Source organism: Pogona vitticeps, chromosome 3 (assembly GCF_051106095.1).
Source record: "Pogona vitticeps strain Pit_001003342236 chromosome 3, PviZW2.1, whole genome shotgun sequence".
NCBI lineage: Eukaryota > Metazoa > Chordata > Lepidosauria > Squamata > Agamidae > Pogona > Pogona vitticeps.
The window spans coordinates 191,948,628-191,972,996 of NC_135785.1; the positions used below are offsets into that span (position 1 = coordinate 191,948,628).

Sequence of the window (24,369 nt, forward strand, 5' to 3'; positions counted from 1 at the left end):
TCTTTGAAAGTTCATTTTCTTGAACTTTACAGATTGCTAAACCTTTTTTCCTATTTGTTTTAATATTTTTATTCTTCTTACTGATTTTCAGTGGGTACCTCTTACTGCTATTTCCCTTTTATTTACTACATTTTTAAAAATTCATAGTCTTATTACCTACTTTAAAAGCCAATAAAATAAAACAAAACTATGCTACTTATGTTCTGCCCATAGTGCTTAAAGTACTCTATGGGCAGTTTATAAGTTAATTATGCAGGCTACACATTGCCCCCCCCCCCAGCAAGCTGGGTACTCATTTTACTGATCTCCAAAGGATGGAAGGCTAAGCAAACCTTGAGCCAGCTACCTGGGATTGAACCCCAGGTTGTGAGTAGTTTTGGCTGCAGTACACCAGTTTAACCACTGTGCCATGAGGTTCTCCAGCTCTCATAGATACCTCTGCCAGGGTAGTTAGCAATCCATGACTCCTTGACAGGAATTGTCTATTGCCTCTAATTCCTTTGATATTAAGCAAATGCTTTCCCCAAATGTCTCTTTTTTCAGGCTTGCAACCCCTGCATAGAAATCCTACTTCTATAGCTGGGGTGGAGTCATAGATAGAATTTGTAATCTCATGATATTAATCTCCCAAAGCCTTAGAATTGATCCTTGTGTCTCGACTGACCCCAGAGGCTGTATCTTCAATATGTCCAGGAAGGGGGGGGGATTGTGATTCTAATTCATATCCTGATTTCCCTTTTATAGTCACTGGACTGAATCTTCCCCTAGTCCCAAAGACTGAATATTCCAAGCTTTCAATTTGAGTAATTTCAGTTGCCAGGTTTAAATGTCCCTCATTAGTTTCCATTCCAAGTTTGTTCCAAGAACAATCCACTATCCAGTCTAAACTATTGTTATAAGTAGTAGGCATGTCAAATATATCTATACTTTTGGTATCAGTACTAGATGTTTCTATTTTTCTTTCTGTTCTTAAGGGGGGGAGGATTAAATTTTTGTTTGCCTTTTCCTCTGAGGAAGTCCAAACACAGATGGGCAGGAAATGTGCAACAACTTACAGTTCTATCTTGTGAGGACCATAATTAATTCTCAGTTGCCTAGTCTCACAGATGAAACAAAGTGGTTATATTGAACTTTGTAGCTAAGATATCAAAATTACCTAGAGCATCCCTCAATGGTAAACGTAAAGCTGAATCTTTGTCCATCCATTCATTAAAATTTGATTTATCTTGTTTTTCTTGTCTTATGTGGTTTTCTTCTTCCAGCAAATGTTTGCAAACTTCCAGAGTCCTAAGCTAATATGTGAGAGCTCCAGCATTCAGTAAAAAAAACCCTGCTATGTTGGTAACAAGCAATTCTCCTGTGAAAAGGCTGAGCGAAATGGCTCAGCAACGGTTATTTCACTTGGCAGCAGCTTAAAATAAGTTATAATAAAATGTCAAACAATTACACTCTTTTAGCAGAGGGAGCAAGATAAGGTATGCTAAGAAGTTGTTTTGTTTTGATCAGAATGAGTAGATATAATTAAAATATAACAGTGTATTGATGAGGCATAAAGATGCTGAACAGTCACTCCCAGCCAGTGGCTTAAATCCTGTTTGTGCAGCTATACTCATTAATGGCATCAGCAAGGGACAATTTTTAGAAATTAAACATTTACTACTTCTGTCTTGATCCTTCAGTGTAATCCCTTTCATTGTTCAGAAGCCATTGGAACCACAGGATGTGAGATGGAAGTGTTTAATTACCAAAAGCCATTACAGCTGGTAATGCCATCCAGGTGGCAGTAATTTTCAATAATTAAGAGTTCCTCCTCCTGTCCCACAGCTCCCACAGCTTCCAAATGATGAAACAGATTACATGGGAGTTGCAGACAGCAGTAGGAAAATTTTAATTTCCAAAAAGCACCTCCTGCTGATGACATTATCAGCCACCTACGAGCATAGTTGTGTGATTAGCATTTCAGTCAGTGATGTATTATTGTATAAAAAATATATGTACTCATTATAATGCAGGACATGTTTATTTATTCAAAGTTTTTCTATTTAATCCTTCAGCCAAAAAGCTTCACAGAGCTACTTATAAGGCGAGTAGCATATCCTGCCCCCAGGCTAACGATTCAAGACATGACACACAAGGAATAAGGGGTGGGAGGCAAGAAAGGGAAAATGTACCGTATTCACTGCTGTAATAGTAAAGCTGGATGGGATACTGCCTGAAAGATAAGAGAAGAAGTGCTTGGTCTCTTTTGCACTGCTTCTTAGCAGTCAGATCCTAATGCTTCTCCAGACTGCTGTGGAAGCAAACACCTGGAAATTTTGAGTGATATCATGCGATGTGCAGGACCCCACACCGTCATCATACTACCCTTTCGCTGCTCAGCTGAGCTCTTGCACAATTGCTATTGGAAGGAGGGTGTCTCTCAGGTGCATCTCAGTCCAGACATGATGGGAGTGCTATTCTGTGGATAGAGCAAGTGCAGTTTGGTGCTGGAGGGAGGTCTGAGTGTCAGTAGCTAGTAAGAGAACAGTGGAGAAGTGCCTGGCTACTGCTCTTCTCCTTCTGTGACCAATGCACTGCAGAACGTGCACACAAGACTTGTTTCAGTAACGTAGTTAATAGGCTACTTTATAATCACTGGTGTAAACAGTTAACATTAAACATGCTGATAAGTGCATGAAAGAACCAGAAACCACAGATAACTCAGGTTTTACATTCTCTGCGGCACATTCTACAAGCATTAGATGGCAATTTTGTTCTGATTTCCCATAACAGGCAGCAGCATTGTTAAACTGTTTGTGATAAATAGCTCCAGATGCTTTTAAATTAAATGGACATTTCAGTTAAAGGTCTTTGGGAACAATAAAAGAAACCCCTACACTTTACTTATTTGTCCTGTCATTACTGCTTCCAGATGGCCTCATCAACATCTGCCACAACTGAGACATATAATTTCAATAAAGATTAAATGGCAATCTTGAATGGGCATTCTCTGAAGGCCCAAGACTCCTGCATTTCTGGTAAGTGAAATGTGGTATTAACAATATATGGATTTATGAGTACAGTATGCTCAGATCTTGTGCAGGAGTTTACCCGTATGCATTTTTTACAAGCTTGGAAGTGCATTATTTTCCTACTGAGTTACCTTTGTAGTAAGTTGAAGTTTTGCAGAAACAAAAACATGGCTGTAATTCACTGTCTTTCAGGGGAACAAAAATGGGGGTTCTGTTTGTCACTCATTACTTTAGATAGTGGTGGACTGAGCAAGGGGAGGGAGAAAGATGTAGGATAGCAAGAGCAATTCATGTTGTCATGCTGCTGTTGCTTTGACTGTTTCTCTTTGTGGATAAGTGTGCACATGTTCTCTGCCCTCAGGTTGGAACCAACTTATAGTGACTCTGATAGGGCTTTAAAGGTAAGTGAGATACTGTATTTAAAGAGTAGTTTTACAAGTTCCATTCCCCCAGTGAGTTTCCTTGGTCATGTGGGGATCCAAACCCTGTTCTCCAGAGTCCTAGTCTGTCACTCTGTCCACTACACCACACTGGGAATTCAGTGGATAAGGCAGGGAAGAAATTAAGAAAAGGCTATGTGGTCTTTTTATAGGAAGGGAGATTGAGATAGGAGGGGAAGACAACAGGGAGGGAGGGATTTGGCAATTAACAGCAAACGTAAGACAAAAAGAGAGATGAAGAAATTAACTCAGACAGAAACTGGGCGGGGGACTATCATTGACTGCTCTAGTGAAATGAAGCCTTTACTTGGGTCTTTTTGCTTTGTCCATTTGCAGATTCATCAAGTACTTTTTCCAGAGGGAGGTGGAAGGGCCTTTTAGATTTTGCATTTGTACTTTGTATCTTCCCCAATACTTACATGAATTTAACAGCCTGATAAAAAGCTGAAGTCCAAGTCCTTCATTTTTCACATGAATAATAAGCTGGATGTAAAAGTGCTGGTCAGTGGAATAGTTGTGCTGGTCATGTGTCTCTTGTCTTTCAAACTAGAGGAAGGAAAACATTTACCATGTTATCAGTTAGTGAGGTGAGATGTTTATTATATAGGACCTTTTATTCAGGTTCCTAGGTATACTTAAATTGGAAGTAGGCCTCACTGAATCAACTGGGAGTCATTTCTTAGTACTGAATTATATTTTAAAGACATAAATAGTAGCATTTTTTCCCTGTTAGGGGTAGGAACTATAATATCACAAATACAATATTTCGACTCTAAAGGACCATCCGTATACCATGTTTGCAAAATTTTGCAACACCTTTTTTTTTTAAAAAGCTGGCTGTATAGCTCAGTAATTTAGCTATCTGTCTGTGGAGCCAGAGGTTGGTAGTTTAATTCCTCACTATGCCTCCTGGAAGAAGAGCCAGCCTGTGTGGCTTTGGGCAAGCTGTACAGTCCCAGGGCACAGCCAGAATAAGGGAATGGTAGACTACTTCAGAGTGCTCTCTACCTTAAAAATCTTCACCCTCCTTCTAGTCTCCTGTCGTATATTAATGGTGTCCCCTACACTTCCATCACTTTGAGGGAGGTACCAGCGTGTATAGAGAGTTGAACTTATAAGCACAAGTCTCAAATCTGTTAGGATTTAATCACCTCTACTCTAAGAAAGACAATAATATTGAGGAGGGGGAGAGAGCCCATGTGCTTTATTTGCTGCTGCCAATGCTGAGGCATAATAAAAGTGCTAAACTTATTTCCTTTATATAGAGTGGTACAAAAAATAAGAGATTTTGGGAGGGTCAACAAGGTAAAGAAATTCATGAAAAATAATAAGAGAAAGCGAGATAAAACATGTCTAGAGGACAGGAAAATTTCCACTATGATGAGCGCAAACCTTGACACTCAGAGGGCAAGAAATGCCCTGTCTGGATGAGCCTTTCCTTTCCTTTGGTCTTTGACAAATCAAGTTACTAAATGTACAATGGTGCGTTTTTCTTTTGCCTGATATTGGCAGCACTTCTTTCTAACTTTGATCCTTGGCTTTGCTCTCTCGTGTGCTGTCAATCACTCTCTTCCCTTGGGGACTCCAACATTCACCCAGATAATCCTCCTGATTTCTCAACCTCTCACTTTCTTCCATATGCCACCTCTTTTGATCTCCACATTTCAGTTCACATCTGCTCCTCACAATTCAGGTCATGTTATCTCTAATAACAGTTCATTCCAACTTCCTTCATATGTCGTTTCTTCTGCTCTGTCCCTTGGCAGTACAGTACTGCTGAAAATCTTGCAGTCTTTTTCAATGAAAAAAGATTAGCAAACATCTAGTAGGAGCCTATCTCTAATGCTCTCATTTCATTTCTTACCTAGCTAGCCATGATATTTTCTCTCCATCTCCATTGCCAGACTTTTGTTGACTGGTACTGCTCTTTCCTTTTTTAAATATCCTTCCAATTCTTTTCTTCTGTATACAGACCCAGCAGTAGTAAATAATAATTCTGAATCAACAGGATAAATCCTTGAATATGTTTCTAGCCTCAGATCAGTTAGCCATCTGACATAGTTGCACTAGTGACTGGTGACACCATGTACACAACCAGGTATAGTTATTCTTTTCTATTTTTGAGCCAAGGATAAAAGTTAGTATAGCAGATTTAATAGAGGTTGTGCTACTTCCTGGTTCAGACATCACTGTTGTTCTTTCACTTGGTGGGCTTTACTCTTTCTCACACTCAGTTTCTCTCCTAGTCCATCTACAATGCAGGTGTCATATTTACAAGCTGTTAAGAGGATTCATGAGATACAGCATATACATCACCTTCTAAAGTACTGTATAAATCAGGAGTGAGGGTGCAAGACCCTCCACCTGTTGTCAGACTACAGCTTTCAACTGTTCTCACCATTGACTATGCTTACTAGGTTGAATGAGAGTCCAACAGCATCTGGAAACCCAAACACACTCTGCCCATGGTATAAATATTAAATATTAATACTGATCAGGTGGCAGGGTGTTCCACTGATAATTATTTTCTGTGCTTCTGGGTGCAAAAATGTAATGATTTCTATTTGCTTGTACTGTAATTTCAGGAGTTTACAACAGACTAGTTTACGAATACTGTAGTTTACCAATGATCCAAAGTTCCAAAGGATCTTGCAATCCATGAAAAACAAAAGCAGTGTTAGCTTCATGCCTGTCAATATGGTAATTCATTTCAAAATTTTCTTCATCTTTGTTTTAAACCTCTGTTAAATACAAACCAAGTGCCTATTTAAAATACAGTTATTTTACATTATTCCTCTTCTGTTTAAAATTCTTCTTTCAAAAACAAAAATTCTCTGAGGACCATTTCCTCTGGTAACTAAAAATGCCATTGACTCAATATTCCACATGACAAACTATTGAAGAAAAGCTATTTAAGGCCAGCTTACCTCTCCCCAACATATCTTCTTTTTATCAGTATTCATCTTGAATCCATAGCCATCCTTGTTGGCTCTACTGGAAATAATTAAAGAGCTTAATATAGTGGCCTGCGAAGGATGTTTACCCAAGTAATCTTATTTCACTAGGAATGCACTATAAAGAGCCTGAATATCTGGGGGGGGGGGGCTTATAAAAATCTGTTTCACACATAAATGCCAGGGCTCCCTTGTGATTAGCTTAAATATCTGGGTTGTGTAACATGTAAGCTGCCTTGGGTCCTTTTATGGAGGAAGTGAGGGTAGAAATATTGTCAATAAATAAATACCTTTATTTAGTCACCAAAAAGGTTAGAAACAAGTTCTACGGAACTCTACTTCAGTCATAGAAGCGACAAAACTTGGGGGAAGAAGAACCATGATAAAAGATGGCTGGATGTTCTGGCTTTATTCTTGGAAGCAGACTTCAAAAAAAGGCATAGTTTACAAATTTAGTGTTAAAAAAGTGTTAAGGTATCAGCTTTTTTCCTCAGTCCCTCAGTTTTTGCACTACTTGCTCTTGAAAGAGTCCTATGCTGCTCAAGAGTTTGCCTTGTGTGTAACTTTTCAGTGATCCAGTAAACCCAACTCAGATGCTTGTTCTTACAGTTTGCATCACAGAACTGTTTTGAGTTTTGAGCTGTCATCAGCCTTCCAGGGGCAGGTTTCATAGCCAGAGGAAATATGGTTTTCCATGAGACTGCGTCTCAGTGAGGATGCCATCTTATCGAACTACTAAGTATGGCTGCCAGTTATGGCCTTCTAATTGAACCTAATAGGAAAATGACATTCAATCTCTCACTGGGCTGACATAATGCTTTCTGTGTTGCTTCTCTGTTTTCTATGCTGATCTGAACAGAAAGGCCCTGTGTGCCATATAAGTTAATAGGGAGTAAGAAACACTCCCTTGTCCAAAGGGTGGGGAAAAACTGTAAACTGATACCCTAAAAACTTCCTTCATCAATGGATCTACAATTTCCATCTTGTTTTGCAGTGTGCCTTCAAGGGATAAAAATGTCATAACTTCCAGACACCTCTGTTCCTGTCATTTATTTGGCTTGATTCCATGCATGCTTAATGTCTGTCATTATTTGCTTGTATCATTAAATGTTCAGGTCCACTTTAAGGAAAAAGTGATCAGTTTCCATGGATTCAAGATGACCGGGCAATGTTTTTTTTTTTTATGGTAGTTAATAGATTTTTGACACTTATATTTTATGGTGTTCTTAAAGGTAATCAGAACGGAGTATTTGCATGTGTGAGAGGTTTGACTAAGCTTTTGTTTCTGAGCTACAGTCACAGTATGATTTCTAAGCAACAATATATATATATATACAGCATTTCATATCTTGCAATCATCTTTCCATATTTCCATCTGAACAGAGTGCATGTTTGCTACTGCATAACCAGTTAAAACAACATTCTGTAAGCCATTCCTGATAAGAGGGGATAGTCCAAACTGTAAGTTATGACAAATGAAAAGATTTTTGAATCACGATCATATTTGACAGAGTGCAGTGGTGCCTCGCTTAACAAATTTAATTGGTGCAAAAAAAACCATCGCTATGGGAAAACATCGCTAAGCGAAACGCGTTTTCCCATAGAGATGCATTGAAAACCGGATAATCCGTTCCAATGGGAATGGATTGCTGTCCTTAAGCGAAAATTGCCATAGGAAACATCGCTAAGCAAAACGCGGTTCCCCAATTGAAATGCGTTGAAACCTATTCAATGCATTTCAATGGGGGGGGGGGAATTACAACAAATTCAAAAAAAGTCAGAACAAAGTCAAATTAGTTTAACAAAGGGTTTATTAAGTGCACTTATGATTTCAAGCATTCTAAACCTTTTTAAAACATTTTTAAACATTTAAAAGACAGCCAACACGAGGCTGTCAAAACCATCATTAAGCGAAACAGGGGGACCCAAACTGTCATCGATATGCGAAGCAAGGTCCCAAACACTGCTATGTGAAAATCGCCCATAGGAAACATCGTTAAACGGAGCGCAAGATGGCTCTGGAAAACTAATCGTTAAGCGATTACATCATTAAATGAAGCAATCACTAAGCGAGGCACCACTGTAATACTATTTTTGTCACAGCTCATAGAAAATTAAGTAGTTATTTTTCAAATATTCACCACTGCTTCTTGAAAAGGAAATTATTTCTGATACAGTTTTTCTTGCTTTTTTTATTTCAAATCAATCCTTTCTGTCATTTGGGGAGAAAAAACAGGATCTGAAAAATGCTCGTTTTGCATAGGAAAAATCTCAAATTTTGGCTGCACCTGCTTACTGAAATATTCTGTAGTAATTGTCCAAACTTCTTGCCAATATTTTATGGAACTAATGAATCTAATTGAAATGATGTGGCTTCCATCTGGATGAAAGCAACTAACTTAACTTTGTCATTTAAAAGTTGAGATGCAAATATGTCAGTAATTTTTTTTCTATTGAAGTAAATTGAAAACCCAATTGAACTAAAGAACTTAATTCAAAGAAAGTACATGAACAGGATTTAGTATTTCACCCTGTTGATTCAAGGCTTATCTAATTGACTTTATATTCAAGAGAATTTTCCACACTTTCTTTCACATTTATTTCCCTTGAAGCATGCTGAGGGAAATAAGTTGTTTTGAAATAAGCTTTAAATTCAGCCACAGCATTCCTTGCAATTAATCGTACAAGTCTTCTATCTATTTCTCTTATGGGGTCAGGTCTAGAATTGTTTCCATTTTTTTAACTTTGAGAAACATGTACATCTCTCTTTTTCTTTGAAAGCTTTATCTACTGATGCTCAAATTCAGCAAGTGCAGTCCAGTAGTCTACTAGTGGAGATTTTAGATACATGATACATTGGGGATGGGGACACTCCATATCAAGTACCTTCAGAAAGATTATTTGCACTGTATTACACAAGTTCTCAACAGTCATTGCATTTTCAGTAACAGTTGCTCTCAGAAGTGAGGTACAAGAGTCACACCTTATTTGGCCATGAGTCCTTTGTACTCATAGTTACGTCTTGAGCACGTTAGCTTCTTACAGAAGATTTTTGTTTCAGATATCTACATATTTCAATATTGTATAATATGAATGAATGTTAATTTGTATGATATTAATGAATGTTAATACTGCTTGGCACAGTAAGTCAGACTCAAGTAGGTTCATTTAATCAGTGGGATACTCTAGTGCACTGGTTCTTAACCTTGGGTTACTCAGGAGTTTTGGACTGCAACTCCCAGAAGCCTTCACCACCAACTGTCCTGACTGGGGTTTCTGGGAGTTGCAGTTCAAAAGCATCCGAGTAACAAAGGTTAAGAACCACTGCTCTAGTGCAACTTACTATGCTAAGCAACAGGATTTCAGCCATTAAGCACTGAGGCACTTCATGGCTAGCAATGAACTAGTCTGTTGCCTAAGGTGGTGGTGATACAAAGAAACTCAAGATCTTGCGGTGATTAGCATATCAGCAGGTTTCTAATTTCCTCTTATTTACAAATGATGAGGGCAAAACATTCTGTTTATTATTTCTAAATTGGGGAATAACAGGAAAATTTTGTGTGAAAGAACTGTGCTTAGTTATTGTACTGAAAGTCAAAATATTTAGATCAATGTTATCTAAGTCTTTGGTTGGTAGGAACCTGTTCTTTAATTCTTAGCATATGCCTACATTCCAATGTCAGATTGACATTTGGCTCTTTATATCCTAAGGAACATCTGAATAAGTATATGCACATATAATAACACAGAGAGACATACACACAAAACACACACACACAAGCATGGAATCACAACTGAAATTAGAGGTTCCAAACTGATGCCAGTTATTTTTGGCTAAAGTTATCAAACTCTAATCCACAATGGATTAAAGTTTGAGAACTACTGTATAAGGGTCCAGAATCTTTGCATCTTTACCTCTTCTATTCTTACCGCTTTACATTCCATTTTCAGCATTTTGATTATGTTAATTTTCTTTTTCCTGTGACCTGAAATTTTATTTTAGTGAAAAATTCTTTTGGTATAATGTTGACAACCATTATAATGAGAACTAGTGTGATGTAGTGGTTAGAATGGCAGAGTAGGACTCAAGATATCTGTGTTCAAATCCCTGTCCAGCCATGGAAGGGGTGAAAACTGATAAAACCACTCCTTAACTATCTCACATACTTGGCACTGGGTCACTATAAATCAGATACAACTTGACAGCACATAAGAATATAATTATAAGATAGTCTAAAACAGGGATGAGCAAAGTGCAGCCTTCCAGCTGTTGCTTGAAAATGTGTGCTACCTATATCCCACCCTATAGCATTCAAAGTACTCTCTGGGGGCTTTAAAATTTAATTATCCAGGGCACAGTGGTGCCTTGACTTACGACCATAATCCGTTCCAGAAGATGGACATACTTCGAAATTGTCTTAAGTCGAAGCACCATTTTCCCCTGGAATGCATTGGAATGTGATTAATCTGTTCTGCCCCCCCCCCCAAATTTTTTAAAAAGAAACCACACAGCAAGCCCCATCGGAAGTCGCTGGGGCTTAAAAAAACAAACAAATCAAAAATAAAGCACACAGAAAGCCCCATTGGAAGGCACTGGGGCTTTAAAAAAATAAATAACCAAAAATAAAGCACACAGCAAGCCCCATCAGAAGGCGCTGTGGCTGAAAAAAAATAAACACACCAAAACACACACACACACACAATCACAGCACAGAAACATAACCACCCCAAACTAAACCCACCCTGCAAAACCCTGTAAATGTACTTACTCAGAACCAGAAAGCAGCACCAGGCAGTCTGAAGCCTCTTCTGACACACACACTCTAACTGTTGGGGCGAAAGAGCTACAAAGAAGCAGCTCTTCGCCAACCAACGGTTAGCCCTCTAATTTGAATTTCCCACCTTTTTTCCCTGCCTCTTTTGATCGCAACTCGAAGCTCCGGCTGCAAGTCGAAGCAAAATTTTGCCGCCGGAGCTAATCGTAACTCAAAATGGTCATATGTCGGGACAGTCGTAAGTTGAGGCACCACTGTATATATTGCCCCCCTCCCCATGAGCTGGGTACTCAGTTTATTGACATTGGAAGAATGGAAGGTTGAGTGTCATGCAATCCTTAGCTTTCCAAGTGTGATGGCTACCTGAGCCCAGGATCAAACATGGGTTGTGAGCAGTACTGCCCTTTAACCAAAGTGCTACAAGGCTCTTGCAGCTCCCAGCATTCTTCGCCATTGGCTATGACGGCTATTGTTCAAGCTATAGTCCAGCAACTTTTCAAAGGCTGCACTTCATCCATACTCATCTAAAACTGAGAGAAACTCTCTTTCTTAAGAACCAACTCTAATCCTCCAGTCTAATCCAGTTCCTGGATTTCCTGTGTTGCCAGCTCTTCTTGTCTTTACTTCCCATCAATGCAAGACATATTACTAGGGCTACATAGTATGCTTGAAAGCAGTGAATTCCTGAGCTTCAACATGACAGTTACCCTTGACTGAGGTGTAAACAGTTTTGTCCTTAAAAGACTTTCAAAATAAGGCTGAGAATTGCATCACACACAATACATACTCCCTCTTTTCTCTATTCTGCTTCCCCCCTCCCCTTTTCTTCCTCTAATGCCATAGACATGGAACTGGTTTGGGACTAGAAAACTTTCATTTGCATCTTCACGTGTCTAATAAATTAAACTTTATATTGGTCCCATTTATCATTGTTTTGGTTCGCACTACGTATTCTAGGAGCATATCCTGAGCACTAACTAGAGTATTACTGTACATACAAATACAAAAGGTCAAACCTCTGCAGTACTGTACTTGCATGGAGATACACTGTACTCTAACAAGTCAAGACAGAAATCTCGATGGGGATTAGATATTTCTTAATCTTTGCAAACACCTTAACAAGTAATTACAAAAGCTGACTACTGAAGTCTTAGTTTTCCAAGCATGTTTTCTCCTCTAGTTATGCCAATTGGAAAAAATGAATATTCAAATATTATTTTTGCTCAGAACAGTTACGAAAGAATAGCCATAAATAATAACCTAATGTTTAAATTAATTTATTCTACAGAGGATTATAATATTGTATCTCAGCTTTACCACAGATGAGTATACACTCCAACATTATATGTATTTTCTGCCCATAAATTAAGTCTCATTAACTGCTTTAATTTATGATAATGTTCTTAAATGTACTTCAGTCTAGCTTGAACAACACAGTTATTGCATGCTCATAAAAATTACTCTTAAACTATATTAAGAAATAATTGCCACAGACACAAATCATTAACAGTTAAATATCACTAAATGTAGTTTAATACTGCTGTTCTCTGCTAATTAACACTGTCCTATTAAGCTGAAATGGTTACTTTTAATGATAGCTAATGTGTTTTCAGATATTGCTTAATCATGAGGGGATATAAATGACCATAGGATAGTGCTACTTTCTTAAAGGAGTTCTAAGGTTATGACCTATATTTGTTTCTTGAAGAAACGTGTCTGATCTCTTAAGCTGTGGTGTCCTTAACAGGGAGGCCAGGTCTGCATTCATCCCTTAAATCATCCTTATTGTTTCCTTGGCAGGAGGTGGCAAAAACAGTAACTCAATCACAGTACTTCTGTCTTCAGTCCTTCACTTCTGAACACAGAGTTAGTAATGTGAGAAAATCAATCCTAGATAAAACCAAACTGCATGGCAATGTGAAGGCATATTGCCATCCTATCAAACTTCTTGTACGTCAAACTGTTGGTTTAATGATCCAAATATGTAATATACCATTGTGAACTGGGACAAGTGACCTCAGTTCTACTCCCTTTGAACCAATTATTCTCCCAATAGCTTCACCTGCCTCACACAGGGTTGATGTAAGGATAATGTGTTGAGAAGAGAGTTATGCTTTATACTAAAAGGAGGAAATGCAATTATATCAAAATATTACAAATAAATAAATAAATAGAAAACCTCAGTACTTATGCTGATGTTGCTGTGGGAGCTGTAAAGAAGAAATAAAAAAGACAAAAATATTCTTTTATATGGATTTTCTTTGAATAGCGTCAGAGAGCACAATTGTTGGCACACTGGGGGAAACTTCCCTCTGAATTGCAAGCCTTCTCTTTGTGGGAGGAGACACATCACTGGGATGCCAAAAGAAAAAAGTACTGATGTAGTTCTTTTCTTTCTCCCTGGAGGGGAAATACATTAAAGAGGGAAAATATGTTGAGAGGGGGAATAAATATTCACACACATCCAAAGAAGTTGATTGACTGGATGTTCTCCAGATGTTTCTTGTCCTTTCAGTAGGGTTGCTCCCAAAATCAGTAAAATATGAGCAGAACATGAAACAGCTGAGTTAATTACTTTGCCATATCAGAAAGTAAAGACAAAGGCATGATGGCATTTTTTAAAAACTCCGAAAACTGAAAAGAAGGAGAGCCAAGAACATATTTAGGGAGGAGTCCTACCATTGTTTCAGATATTCTTGCCACTTCATATGCATGGCATCACAGGTGCCACATGATTGCTTCTCCCACCTCCCTGGCTGGATCCCCTACTCACCAATTGTTGCACACCCTTCTCCTCTACAGCTTGTTACATAACAGCACTGATGTTACCTGTCTGTCATGGGTTTGGAGGGAAAGTTCCATCCTATGGGGAGTGGAAGGCGGGACATCAGGAGGAGGGGCTGTACTGTATAAATATGTGATGCCTGTGTGGTGAAGAGGAGATGCTGAGACAGACTGTGAGACACTGGGTTGGGACGAAGCAGCAGCTGGGGAAGAAGAAGCTGTTGTGGGAGTCTGGGTGTCTGACAGGGTACTACTGTGTGTCAGAGTACCAGCCTGAAAGGTTCAGGGGTCTGTTGGTTAGCCAGAACTGATGGGTTCAGGGTCTGTGCTTTAAGTTAAAGGTTCTAGGTGAACCAGACTGTATGCTTGTGTGTGTGAGAATAAGCCACGTTACTTTATTTTATTCACCTGATTGTTTTATTTACCCTGTTTGTATTTAAAATAAACCTTATTCTTTTATTGTTTAAAAATCCATCCCTGGTCTGTGTGACTTATTATAGGGAATGGTTGGTGGCAGCTTAGTAACTGTGTGATAGATCCCAGTAGGTCTGGGTTTGTCACACAGCTGTTCAGTCAGTCTCCAGTGGGAGGATAGGCTTCCCTCCCCCACTTCCTTGGCTGATCACCCACTCAGACAAGGAGGCAAGACAGGCAAATCCATGCTACTGCTAGGGACTGGTTAAACGACCAAAGAGGAGGAAGAGAGGAGCACACTCTGACTGGTGAGTGGGTCATTGGTCAGGGAGGCAGGGGGAATGTGCAGCACTTGTGGTGCTGTGCACATGAACCTGCACAAACATCCAGACTGAGGTTTGTGGCCATCTCTATTCAGCCCTTTATTGGAACTGGTTAGAAAGAAGTGTTTTTCCCGCATTTCCCTATATTTTGTCTAGCATGAATATATTGGCATAAAAATTCAACAGTACAAGAATAGGGGAGGGTGTTCTTTTTTTATGAATGTAGAATACTGAAAATATCAGACAAACATATCTGCCCTTTGAAATGAATATTATTTTTCTGTTAGGGTTTAAAAACAACAGCAATTGGTGAAATTTGTGAATCATGGATCCAACATTAAATGCAAGCAAAGAAAATCCTGAAGCTTTAATGAAGGGAGCTTGCCTGAAGACTAAGACTTCTCCAGTGCATAACACATATGCCCAAGATGATGTTATCACAAGGGATAATATTCAGCCTGAAATAGGAAAAGAGTCAGCAATGAAAGAGCTGCTTGTCCAGATAACAGATTGGGATTCACAGACTTTACCTAACCAGGATGAAGGATCTTTGAAACGCTCTCGATATCGGATAGGAGGCTCCGCTGATAATGTAATATCTTTAACCTCCTGTCAATCTCTCTTGCCTCTTGAATGGAAGGTTTTGAGATCTAGTCGGTCACAGGACACACTGGCATATTTTTCAGGCAACACTCAAGAAGGCACAGATGGAGGATACAAGCTAACATCTGACAACAATCAAGATATTGTAGAGGATATAATTGGAGATGAAGTTGCTTTCAAAGTGTGTCGTCCTGTGCTTAGCCATAATCAAAATGCTGCTTATACTACACTTTCCAAAACAGCTTTTCCCACAGTACCTATTGGATCACCCAGCTCTGAAGATGTAAACTGTCTAAAGCAGTCTTCTGATGGGTTACCGTGCATGACCATATTGTGCCCTAGGACAGAGAAGTGGCTGGAAATTGGAACGCAAGTTAATCAAGCACAAAGTCCAGGTAGCAAGGATATTTTCCTAACTTTTGTTGAATTATTAAATAATTCACCAGTGTAATGCTATTGTTCTTTGTGTCCCTTTTTAGCTGTCGATCAACAGGATTCAAGTTTGATCAACCACATTCGGACGACAGCTGCTTCATCAAAGAATTTACAAAATGCCTCAGCATCACCAGTCTCGGAATGCCATTCTAGTAATCATGAGGTTAATAAAAGATGTGCTTTTATGAGTGTAGTGTAAATTCAAGTATTGCATATGTTTTGAATATTGAATACCTGGGTTAATTCTGTTGACCTACTATGGTACTTAATAATTAAATACCATACTTAATAATTAAATACCATACAAGTTATATTTGCAACAGTACCAAATTATTTTCATACAGGATCACTGGATAGGTTTAGTGCTGGTAGAAAAAAAGTATAATAAATAATTGGGGGGGGAGGGAACTGAGTTTGACAACAACAAAGAATGAAGACATTTGATCAAATTAGGCATATGAAAATTCATCTAAATGGTAGCATTGGTCTGGCTGGGTTTCCGAGCCCTGTCCCCAATAAGTTGGTGAACTCTACTTAGAACTCTCAGATCTGAAATAATAATACATATAAGAGATGGCATTAGAATGTAAGTTGCTTGAAGTTAGTTTGTTTCACTTTAGACTGCCTAGTTATCAAAAATATTGGGGCAGGGTACAGTGAAATGGAAAACAAAGATAGTGAATCACAATAAAACAAGGGTATTCAAATAGCACAAGATAAAACCTATCACAAGAAGTAGAATGAACATGCTACATAATAAAATCAAAAGAAAAGCAGTAGCAAAAATAAAATAGTATAAAGATGTCCCAGGCAGTTCTTAAAATACCTGGGACATAAAAGGATCTTCACCTATTACCATAACATATGTGCTGGACGAGCTTCTCAGGGGAGGGCAGTTCATATATGTGGTGCTACCAGTGCTGTATAAAATTAGTAATGCCATCACATCCCGTAAGCAATGAGCGGGTATTGAGTAATGCATTGAACAACAAAGGCTGCTGTAGTCAGCTTGCAGTAAGAAGAAACAAATACAATAATTGCATCATAAGGTCAATTTTAATTTAAATCTTTGCAGGCTATTCAAAGGGGTTATAGGCTATGACAATAATCTGTATCTACTTTGTGTGGATGCATTTTACTTAACAATAAAGACTGGGCGGACACAGAAGAGAGGCATCAGATTAATGACACACTTTTGTTTTAGGAGGAGGACAATAGGGGACAGAAACATATTTCCACCAACAATGTTCCCTGTCCTTGTCTCTGAATTATGTCTGGTTCTGCATCCATCCCATCTGCTGCTTCATTAATTAACTCCAGCACACAAGCAGCAAATACATATATGACTCCCCCCCCCCATGTTCAGTATCTAAGTATACAAATGGTCCTATGTAATTTTTAAAAATCTCATGAAATCCATAAAACAAAGCATAAAATGGAAAACAGAGGAGTTAAGAACATGGGTTATTTATAGGGATCACTGTAATTATAGGCAGAGAGAAAGGCACAAGTCTTCTTTAAAGTCTAGATGGTATATTACAATAACCAATGTACCTTGAGGCTGTATTGTGCTGTGAAGAAACTCCCTTGATTTCTATGCATTCAGTATGTTAAACCAGACTTTGGCAGCAGCTGTTCAAGCTATGCCTTTTGACAAAATCCTGCCTTCTGGCTTGCTGATGGTTACATTCTCAACACAAAAGCCTTTTCTGGATGTAAATGAAGGACAGTGCCATTACAGGAGGATTGCTGGGAAGCATGAGTCTGGAAGCATGAATGCTGGCCAACTGAATAAAACTGGAGGTAAAATGGGTACAATTGCTAAATGGGGATTTTCTTTTTATAAAATCTGAATAGAGCAACAATCAGAGCCAAAACAAAAACAGAAGCTTTGTGCTAGTCACTTATTTTAAAACAGCCCTTTCTAATCATTAATAGAAAGTATTTCAATGAATAAGGGATGCATGAAATTTATACTGTAATTTTGCTTACATGAGGCTCTTCTGCAAGCAGAATCCAAATCATGGTCATCTACTGGTGCATGTTTTTTTAAAAGAATGTGAATTATTTTAGAAGTAGAAGCTTAATTGCATTTGTCCTAATAACATATTTCAGAAATCTGCTTGTAGTGTTTCTTCTCATTTTAAAAACACTGTGACGCTCCAGTATATTACCTTTTTTCATGCCATATTTATGTATAATCTTCTCTGAGCTCTTACTAGTCCCTGTAGTCATTTTGGTTTCTGTATTTTCAAAGGATTAGCACATGCGGACATTAGCTATTTGAAGAGAGGAGGAGGAGTGCAAGGTTTATCTCTGTGTGTTAGGAGTGTGTCCTTTTTTATATACAGATTTAAGGATCAGTTTGTTATGCTTCATTTAAAATAAGTCTGACTAGAAATACATTGTTGACATAGAAATGATGCTAAAATTAAGAAAATTTCCCTGACCATAAAGGTAGTACCTAAAAGAAATGTGCAGATTTATATGTTTGAACTGCTACTCCCAGAGGTTTTGGACTATTAGTCTCAGGGCTTCCCAGGCAGCAGAGCTGCCTGGCAACCTCTGGGAACTGAAGCCCCCAAACATAAATCTGCACATCTTTGCTCCCTATGTGTAAGATAATGTATCTTCACTTTGTACAATGAAGAACTTTCTCTTGGCTGTCAGTTAAAATCAATGCATTGCTTTCTAGAATATCCATTTGGGGCATAGTCAGATGGGGTGGATTGTGATTCCATCCCAGACTGGTGGAAAAGCATCTTGCACAAATACAGAAAAAATGTTTTAGTGTTACACTGTGTCATTCCACAAATGCAGTGATCTAGATGCAATGCACTAGATTCCATGAATGCTGGGCTCTCATGCATTGTTGTGAACCATATTTTAACAATGTTACACCAAGATCTTTTGACTTAAAACTGCTGAATCACCCTGAAAGTTATAGGATGCTTAAGATGAAATCAACACATTATTAGGGACAAGTAGCTGCCACAAAAACAGCAGCCTGGCATCTTGTTTTTCCTCAAGTAACATATATTACCGTGTTCCCCTGAAAATAAGGCAGGGTCTTATATTAATTTTTGCTCCAAAAAACGCATTAGGGCTTATTTTCAGGGGATGCCTTATTGTTTTCATGTACAATTTACATTTGATTCAAATACAATCATGTCATCTTCTTCTGGTTGATGCACAGTGGTGGAGGGCAGGGTTTCACTTTACTGGGGCTGATTTTTGGGGTAGGGTTTATATTACGAGCATCCTGAAAAATCATACTAGGGCTTATTTTAAGTATATATCTCATTTTCGGGGAAACAGGGTACATAAAAACACATGACATATGATAGCTCATCATATATGTTTTCTTAGTACTGTCCAGCAAATGAAATGGAAATACATCACACATTTTATATTACTAAACGTTACTAGATTGCCTTTCCTTGAGTTTAATAGAAAGCAACTATGTCTTTAAATATTATAACAATAAGCTGCATCATAATATGCTCCAACACAAGAATGTAAAGAACAAACCCCTCAAAATGGAGATAGTAATAGTAGGGAAAAGTAAGTGATCATACTTTTTTTATACAGAAAAAAATATGGTATAACCATGTGATCCATGAAGATTAATCAAAATTCTAGGTTCATCACTTAAAAGTTACAAGCAAGATTAAAAAGAACATGAAAGTTTGCCTCTTCGTAGTGATCTGATAAAGATATTATGAGGCCAGAATGTAATTTCTTTCCCAGATTTCCAATAATGAAAAACAAGGGTTTTTCTCCATGCAATAACAGGTTTGAATCTACTGTCTGCATATCTGAATTGTGTTTCAAAGCCATCTTTGTTGGATGTAAAATCCTTAGAACTGTTGTATTTCATAATCTTGCAGATTTGTATTTTATGTATTTTGATGGTTTTAGGCTGCTTTGAGAGCCATTGAGGAGCTGTACCACAATATACAAATGTTGTAGTAGTAATGCATAAACAAATAAGCCCGGCAATATCTCTATTATCAGCTTAATAAATGGAAAAACAGCAGAATTCATTATATGAAATACCATGTAATAGATCTCATTTCTTAGCACAAGTGAAATCAAATGCTTGAAATATCACCTGACTTGGTTTTGGGTTTGTTTTTGTGTTGTTGTTGTCAGTCAGCAAAGACAGGGGAGTCCCCTGTTTTGTCAGAGTTTCTGCTAAAATCTCGAATAGAGAGAAAACAGGAACATAATCAACCCATGAAGAAGATGCAAACTGAAAGCCAACTGCTTTTACAAGGACAGAGTCTGCATCTTGCTGATGATGCCATGTTTTATAGGAAGGTAAATGATTTGTCTTTAAAAAAACCCACTAAATTTATTCCCTGATAGTCTTTCCATATTTATTCCCTCATATTCTTTCCACATGATACCTATTAGGAGAAATTAGTTCTGCTGGAAGAAGAGGAAAAGCAACCTGTTTCATCTCCATGTCACTAGAACTAGCTGTTTGTGCAGCATAAGGATTAGGTTTGCCCAAAGGTGGTCTTGCAGATGTGATAAATCTCATAACAATCTGAGTCTTTTTGCCAACCTATTGCAGATGTAAAGAGGAAAGCTAACTTAGTGAAGTAGTACTCCATCAGGACTAGTACCTGATGCTAATCCTAATGGATAGAGTTTGTATGGATTGTTTTTTAATTTTGCAGATCTTTGCATTTCTAGTTGTAGGAAGCCCCAAATAGGTTCTGGATGCCAAAGTATGGTGCTGCAACACTCAATCAGTGCCACATGGTGGAAGATGCCCTCATAGGTCCTGTGTTAGATAGGTTGCTGTTAGGCTTGTAAGGGAGCTTCTTGAGTATGGTAAGGAGCTAGTATTTAAGTGGCAACTTTGAGAACAACCCTGTGCAAATAAGAGTGCCTGTTTTTTACTCAGTATTTGCAACTGCTGCCGCAACCTATGCTTTCTTGTTGTCCTTTGTGCAGGCATATTATCAAACGGAATAAGACTCCATTAAATTTATAACCCTATAGGAAAAATTACACAAAAGAAAGGGGTTGGAGAACACTCTTATTTCATTTTCCCCTCTATGGATGAATTACATTAGCTTGTACTGGAATCACTGGTAGTATAATTAATTAATCTGTGTGCTTGTACGGTTCTACTACTTCTGGAAGAAGACAAGAACTGAATCCTTCTGATTGTCAGGAACTTGATGTATTAAAAACAGCCTCATGGCTGAGCTGTGGCATACTCTTGGTCCAGTCTGGAAGCATTGGGGTACACAAGTTCAGAGAAGAGCACCAGAGGAACAGAGTGAAAGGAAGTATATAAACAAGAGAAAAGAGAAACATAGCACTAATGCAATTAGTTTTTTAATCAACCGAATAAAAAGCAGACTAAATTTTAAGTTTTATGCTTTCTTAGCAAAACATATTAATATAAATGAATTCATATTGTAGGAGAAAGATGTTCTTAATGAAGAGGAACCCAGTCTCAATCTGCTAAAATCTGAATGCAAGTCTCCTATAATTCTGCAGCGACTGATTGGTATGCAGGCATTGTACTATATTCATTTCCATATTCAGCATTCAGTGCCTTTAATTTGTGCTACAATGTGTGTTATTGTGCATCGGTCTGTATGATAAGTTTTGTTTACCAATGTAGAAACAACCTATAAGGAAGAGGCCTATAAGGCCATCGATTCCAACTCCCTGCTCAGTACAGGAATACGAATCAAAGGATATCTGCCAGGTGGTTGTGTAAATTTCTCTTGAATGCCTCCAGTGTTGGAGCACTTCCCATCTCTCAAGGTAATTGGTTCCATTGCTGTACTGCTCTAACAGTTAGGGAGTTTTTCCTGATATTCAACCAAAATCTTGCATCCCGTAACTTGAGCCCGTTGTTGTGTGTCCTGCACTCAAGGATGATTGGGAACAGATCCTGTTCCTTCTTTGTATACAGCCTTTCAGTGTACTGTATTCAAGTACAGTGGTGCCCCGCATGACGATAATCTGTTCTGTCAAACTCGCTGTACAGCGAAATCGTCATCATGCGAAAAAAATCCCCATTGGAATGCATTGAAAACTGGTTTATGCATTCCAATGGGGAAAATACCTGCTCGTCCAGCGAAGATCCTCCATAAGGCGGCCATTTTGTGAGCGCTGACCAGCTGTTTTTAATGCCTGTCTTCCGAAACAAGGGTCGGAAAACAGCAGGAGGGCATTTTAGAAACCCGACGATCAGCTGGGAAAATTGTCGTCCAGGGAAAAAATGGTTCCCGAAGGAGGGACCTAATCATCATTAAGCAAAAAAAAAAAAAAACCCCATAGGAACCATCGTTTTGTGATGTGGGGCATCACTGTATTTGAAAACTGCAATCATTTCTCCCCTCAATAGTCTTTTCTCAAGGCTAAACATGCCCAGTTCTTTCAGTCTTTCCTCATAGGGATTAGTTTCCAGCCACCCGATCATTCTTGTTGCCCTTCTCTGAACTTGTTCCAATTTGTTGGCATCCTTCTTGAAGTGTGATGTCCTGAACAGAGCACAGTACTCAAGGTGAAGCCTAACCAGAGCCGAATAGTGGGGAACTAGTACCTCATGGGATTTGGAGACTATACTTCTGTTAATGCAATCTAAAATAATGCCTTTTTTGTAGCCACATCACACTGTTGGCTTATCTCGATCATTTTGAATTTTGTTTCTGTCTTCCAGGGTGTTGGCTATTCCACCCAATGTTGTGTCATCCACAAATTTGATGCTAATGCCATCCCTGCAATTTTCCTGCTTGTCTATACACTCTTCCTTTGTGGCCTGGCCTTTCTTGCACTTCCTATATGTATCCTTTTTTTGTTTTCAGGTCCTCCCTGAGGTTTTGGTGAAGCCACACTGGCCTTTTTTGCTGTCTCCCACCTTGTTTTCTTGTTGGTATTGTTTGTAGTTGTACCTTTAGAATTTCCTTTTTTAGAAACTCCCGTTCTTCTTGGACTCCTTTTCTCGTTAGGATCTCCTACCATGGGACCTTACTTATCCTTGTTCTGAGTTCACTTCTATTGGCTTTTTAAAAATTCAGCATATATGTGTGGTTACACTCTGCTCTGTTTTCCATTGAAATCAAGAATTCTAGTAGAATGCAGTCACTCTTGCTCAGATTTCTATTTACTGCCACTTCCTCAACCAAGTCATCTCTGTTGGTTAGAATAAAGTCAAGGATAACTAATCCTCTAGTTTCTTCACTTTTTGTAAGAGAAAATTATCAGCCACATAAGCCAGGAATTTCTTGGAAGGGCCATACTTGGCAGAATTTGCCTCCCAACAGGTATCGAGATAACTGAAATCTCCCATTACTACTACATTGTTTCTCTTTGAAATCCTTGCAATTTGTTTTTCAAAAGTTTCATCTGCATCTTCTTCTTGCTTGAGTGTTCAGTAGTAAACTCCAGCTACCATGTTCCTTTTGTTTTTTGCTCCAACTACATTGATTCAGATGCTCTTAATGGGACAGCCAGTCTTCTCCTCTTGTATTTCTGTGCAGGGATGTGTATTTTTTTTACATATGCAGCAATTCCAGCACCCCTTCTATACTTTGTTCTTTTTGAAAAAATTGTATCCTTCCATTTCTGTATTCTAGTCAGGGGAGTCATTCCACCAAGTTTCAATTATTCCTGTCAAGTCATATTTACCCTCCTGAGCCAAAATTTCCAGTTCTTCTTGTTTGTTTTCCATATTCTTAGCATTTGTGTATAGACACTGGAGATTGTGTGATTTGTGGCCTGCTTTTCTTTGTACACTTTTTGAATATTATTATAGTTAATGTTATTATTGACCCTCTTTAGAACTTGTTTGGTCCATTCCTTTTATTGCACATAAAGCTTCATATATCTTTACCTCTGTGCTTGTGTCTCCCTCCCCCTTCCAACTAAGAGAAACCTTGAATTCAAATTCTGGTCCGGTGACCTAGGTGGAATGTTAGGACCTTGGTATCAGTCTAACCTTTCCACTTGCATGGATGACCAGATGCACCCCTGCATTAAATAATGCTGTATCACTGAACAGTTACTTTGTAGTGCAGACATTGCTAAAATGATGTATAGCAGCAGCGTTTCTAGTATAGTAAGCAGAAGTGAGTTATCTTTCAGAAGAGTTATCAGTTTCATATTAATGTTTTATTTTTATTTATTTTCAAAATTCTATACTGTGCCTTCATCAGAAAAACAGCACCAAACCAAATTAATTATATATAATAAACAACATTGTGCAAGACAAGGAAAATTAGTTAGTTAGCTAAAGCTGTGCATAAAATTGAAAATGCCTGGACAAATAAAAGTACCTGAAAAACATGCAATGGTAGCACCTGTTAAGACCTTTCACAGTAGAGGCACAGCAGTAGAAAAGGGCTAACACTTTGTCTAGATGTTTTTTATGGATGAATAATTTCCCTGTCGTAAAGATGCAGATTGGACAAGTGATTTAATGCATAGAAGGGTTAGTATGGCAATAAGTGTTCCTTCTAGCCCTTGCACCAGACAAGCTTCTGCAACTAAATTTCAATGCTAATTCTTTTGGTAAAATTTCAGATTTTAAATTTTTCTTTTTTTAAAATTCAAAACGTACCACCACAACCCATTAAAAGGTTCAAGTGACTTGA

At 38.3% G+C, this 24,369-nt stretch overlaps 1 protein-coding gene across 4 annotated transcripts in view; it reads left to right on the forward strand.

The window, feature by feature from the left end:
• Positions 1-24,369, forward strand: part of LOC110077679 (uncharacterized) — a 56,657-nt gene that overhangs the window by 14,762 nt on the left and 17,526 nt on the right. For 2 of the 4 annotated variants that reach the window (XR_013543575.1, XM_072994262.2), the window contains exons 2-5: positions 14,989-15,699; positions 15,784-15,902; positions 19,895-20,062; positions 21,185-21,272. Coding sequence is in view for 3 of the 4 variants with exons in the window: in XM_072994262.2 (XP_072850363.2) it covers positions 15,027-15,699; positions 15,784-15,902; positions 19,895-20,062; positions 21,185-21,272 (1,048 nt within the window). In the remaining variant the exon portion in view is untranslated. Of the gene's footprint in view, positions 1-1,469; positions 3,018-14,988; positions 15,700-15,783; positions 15,903-16,949; positions 17,543-19,894; positions 20,063-21,184; positions 21,273-24,369 lie in introns of those variants that run through there. The other 2 variants (XM_078390469.1, XM_078390470.1) reach the window with 2 other exon arrangements.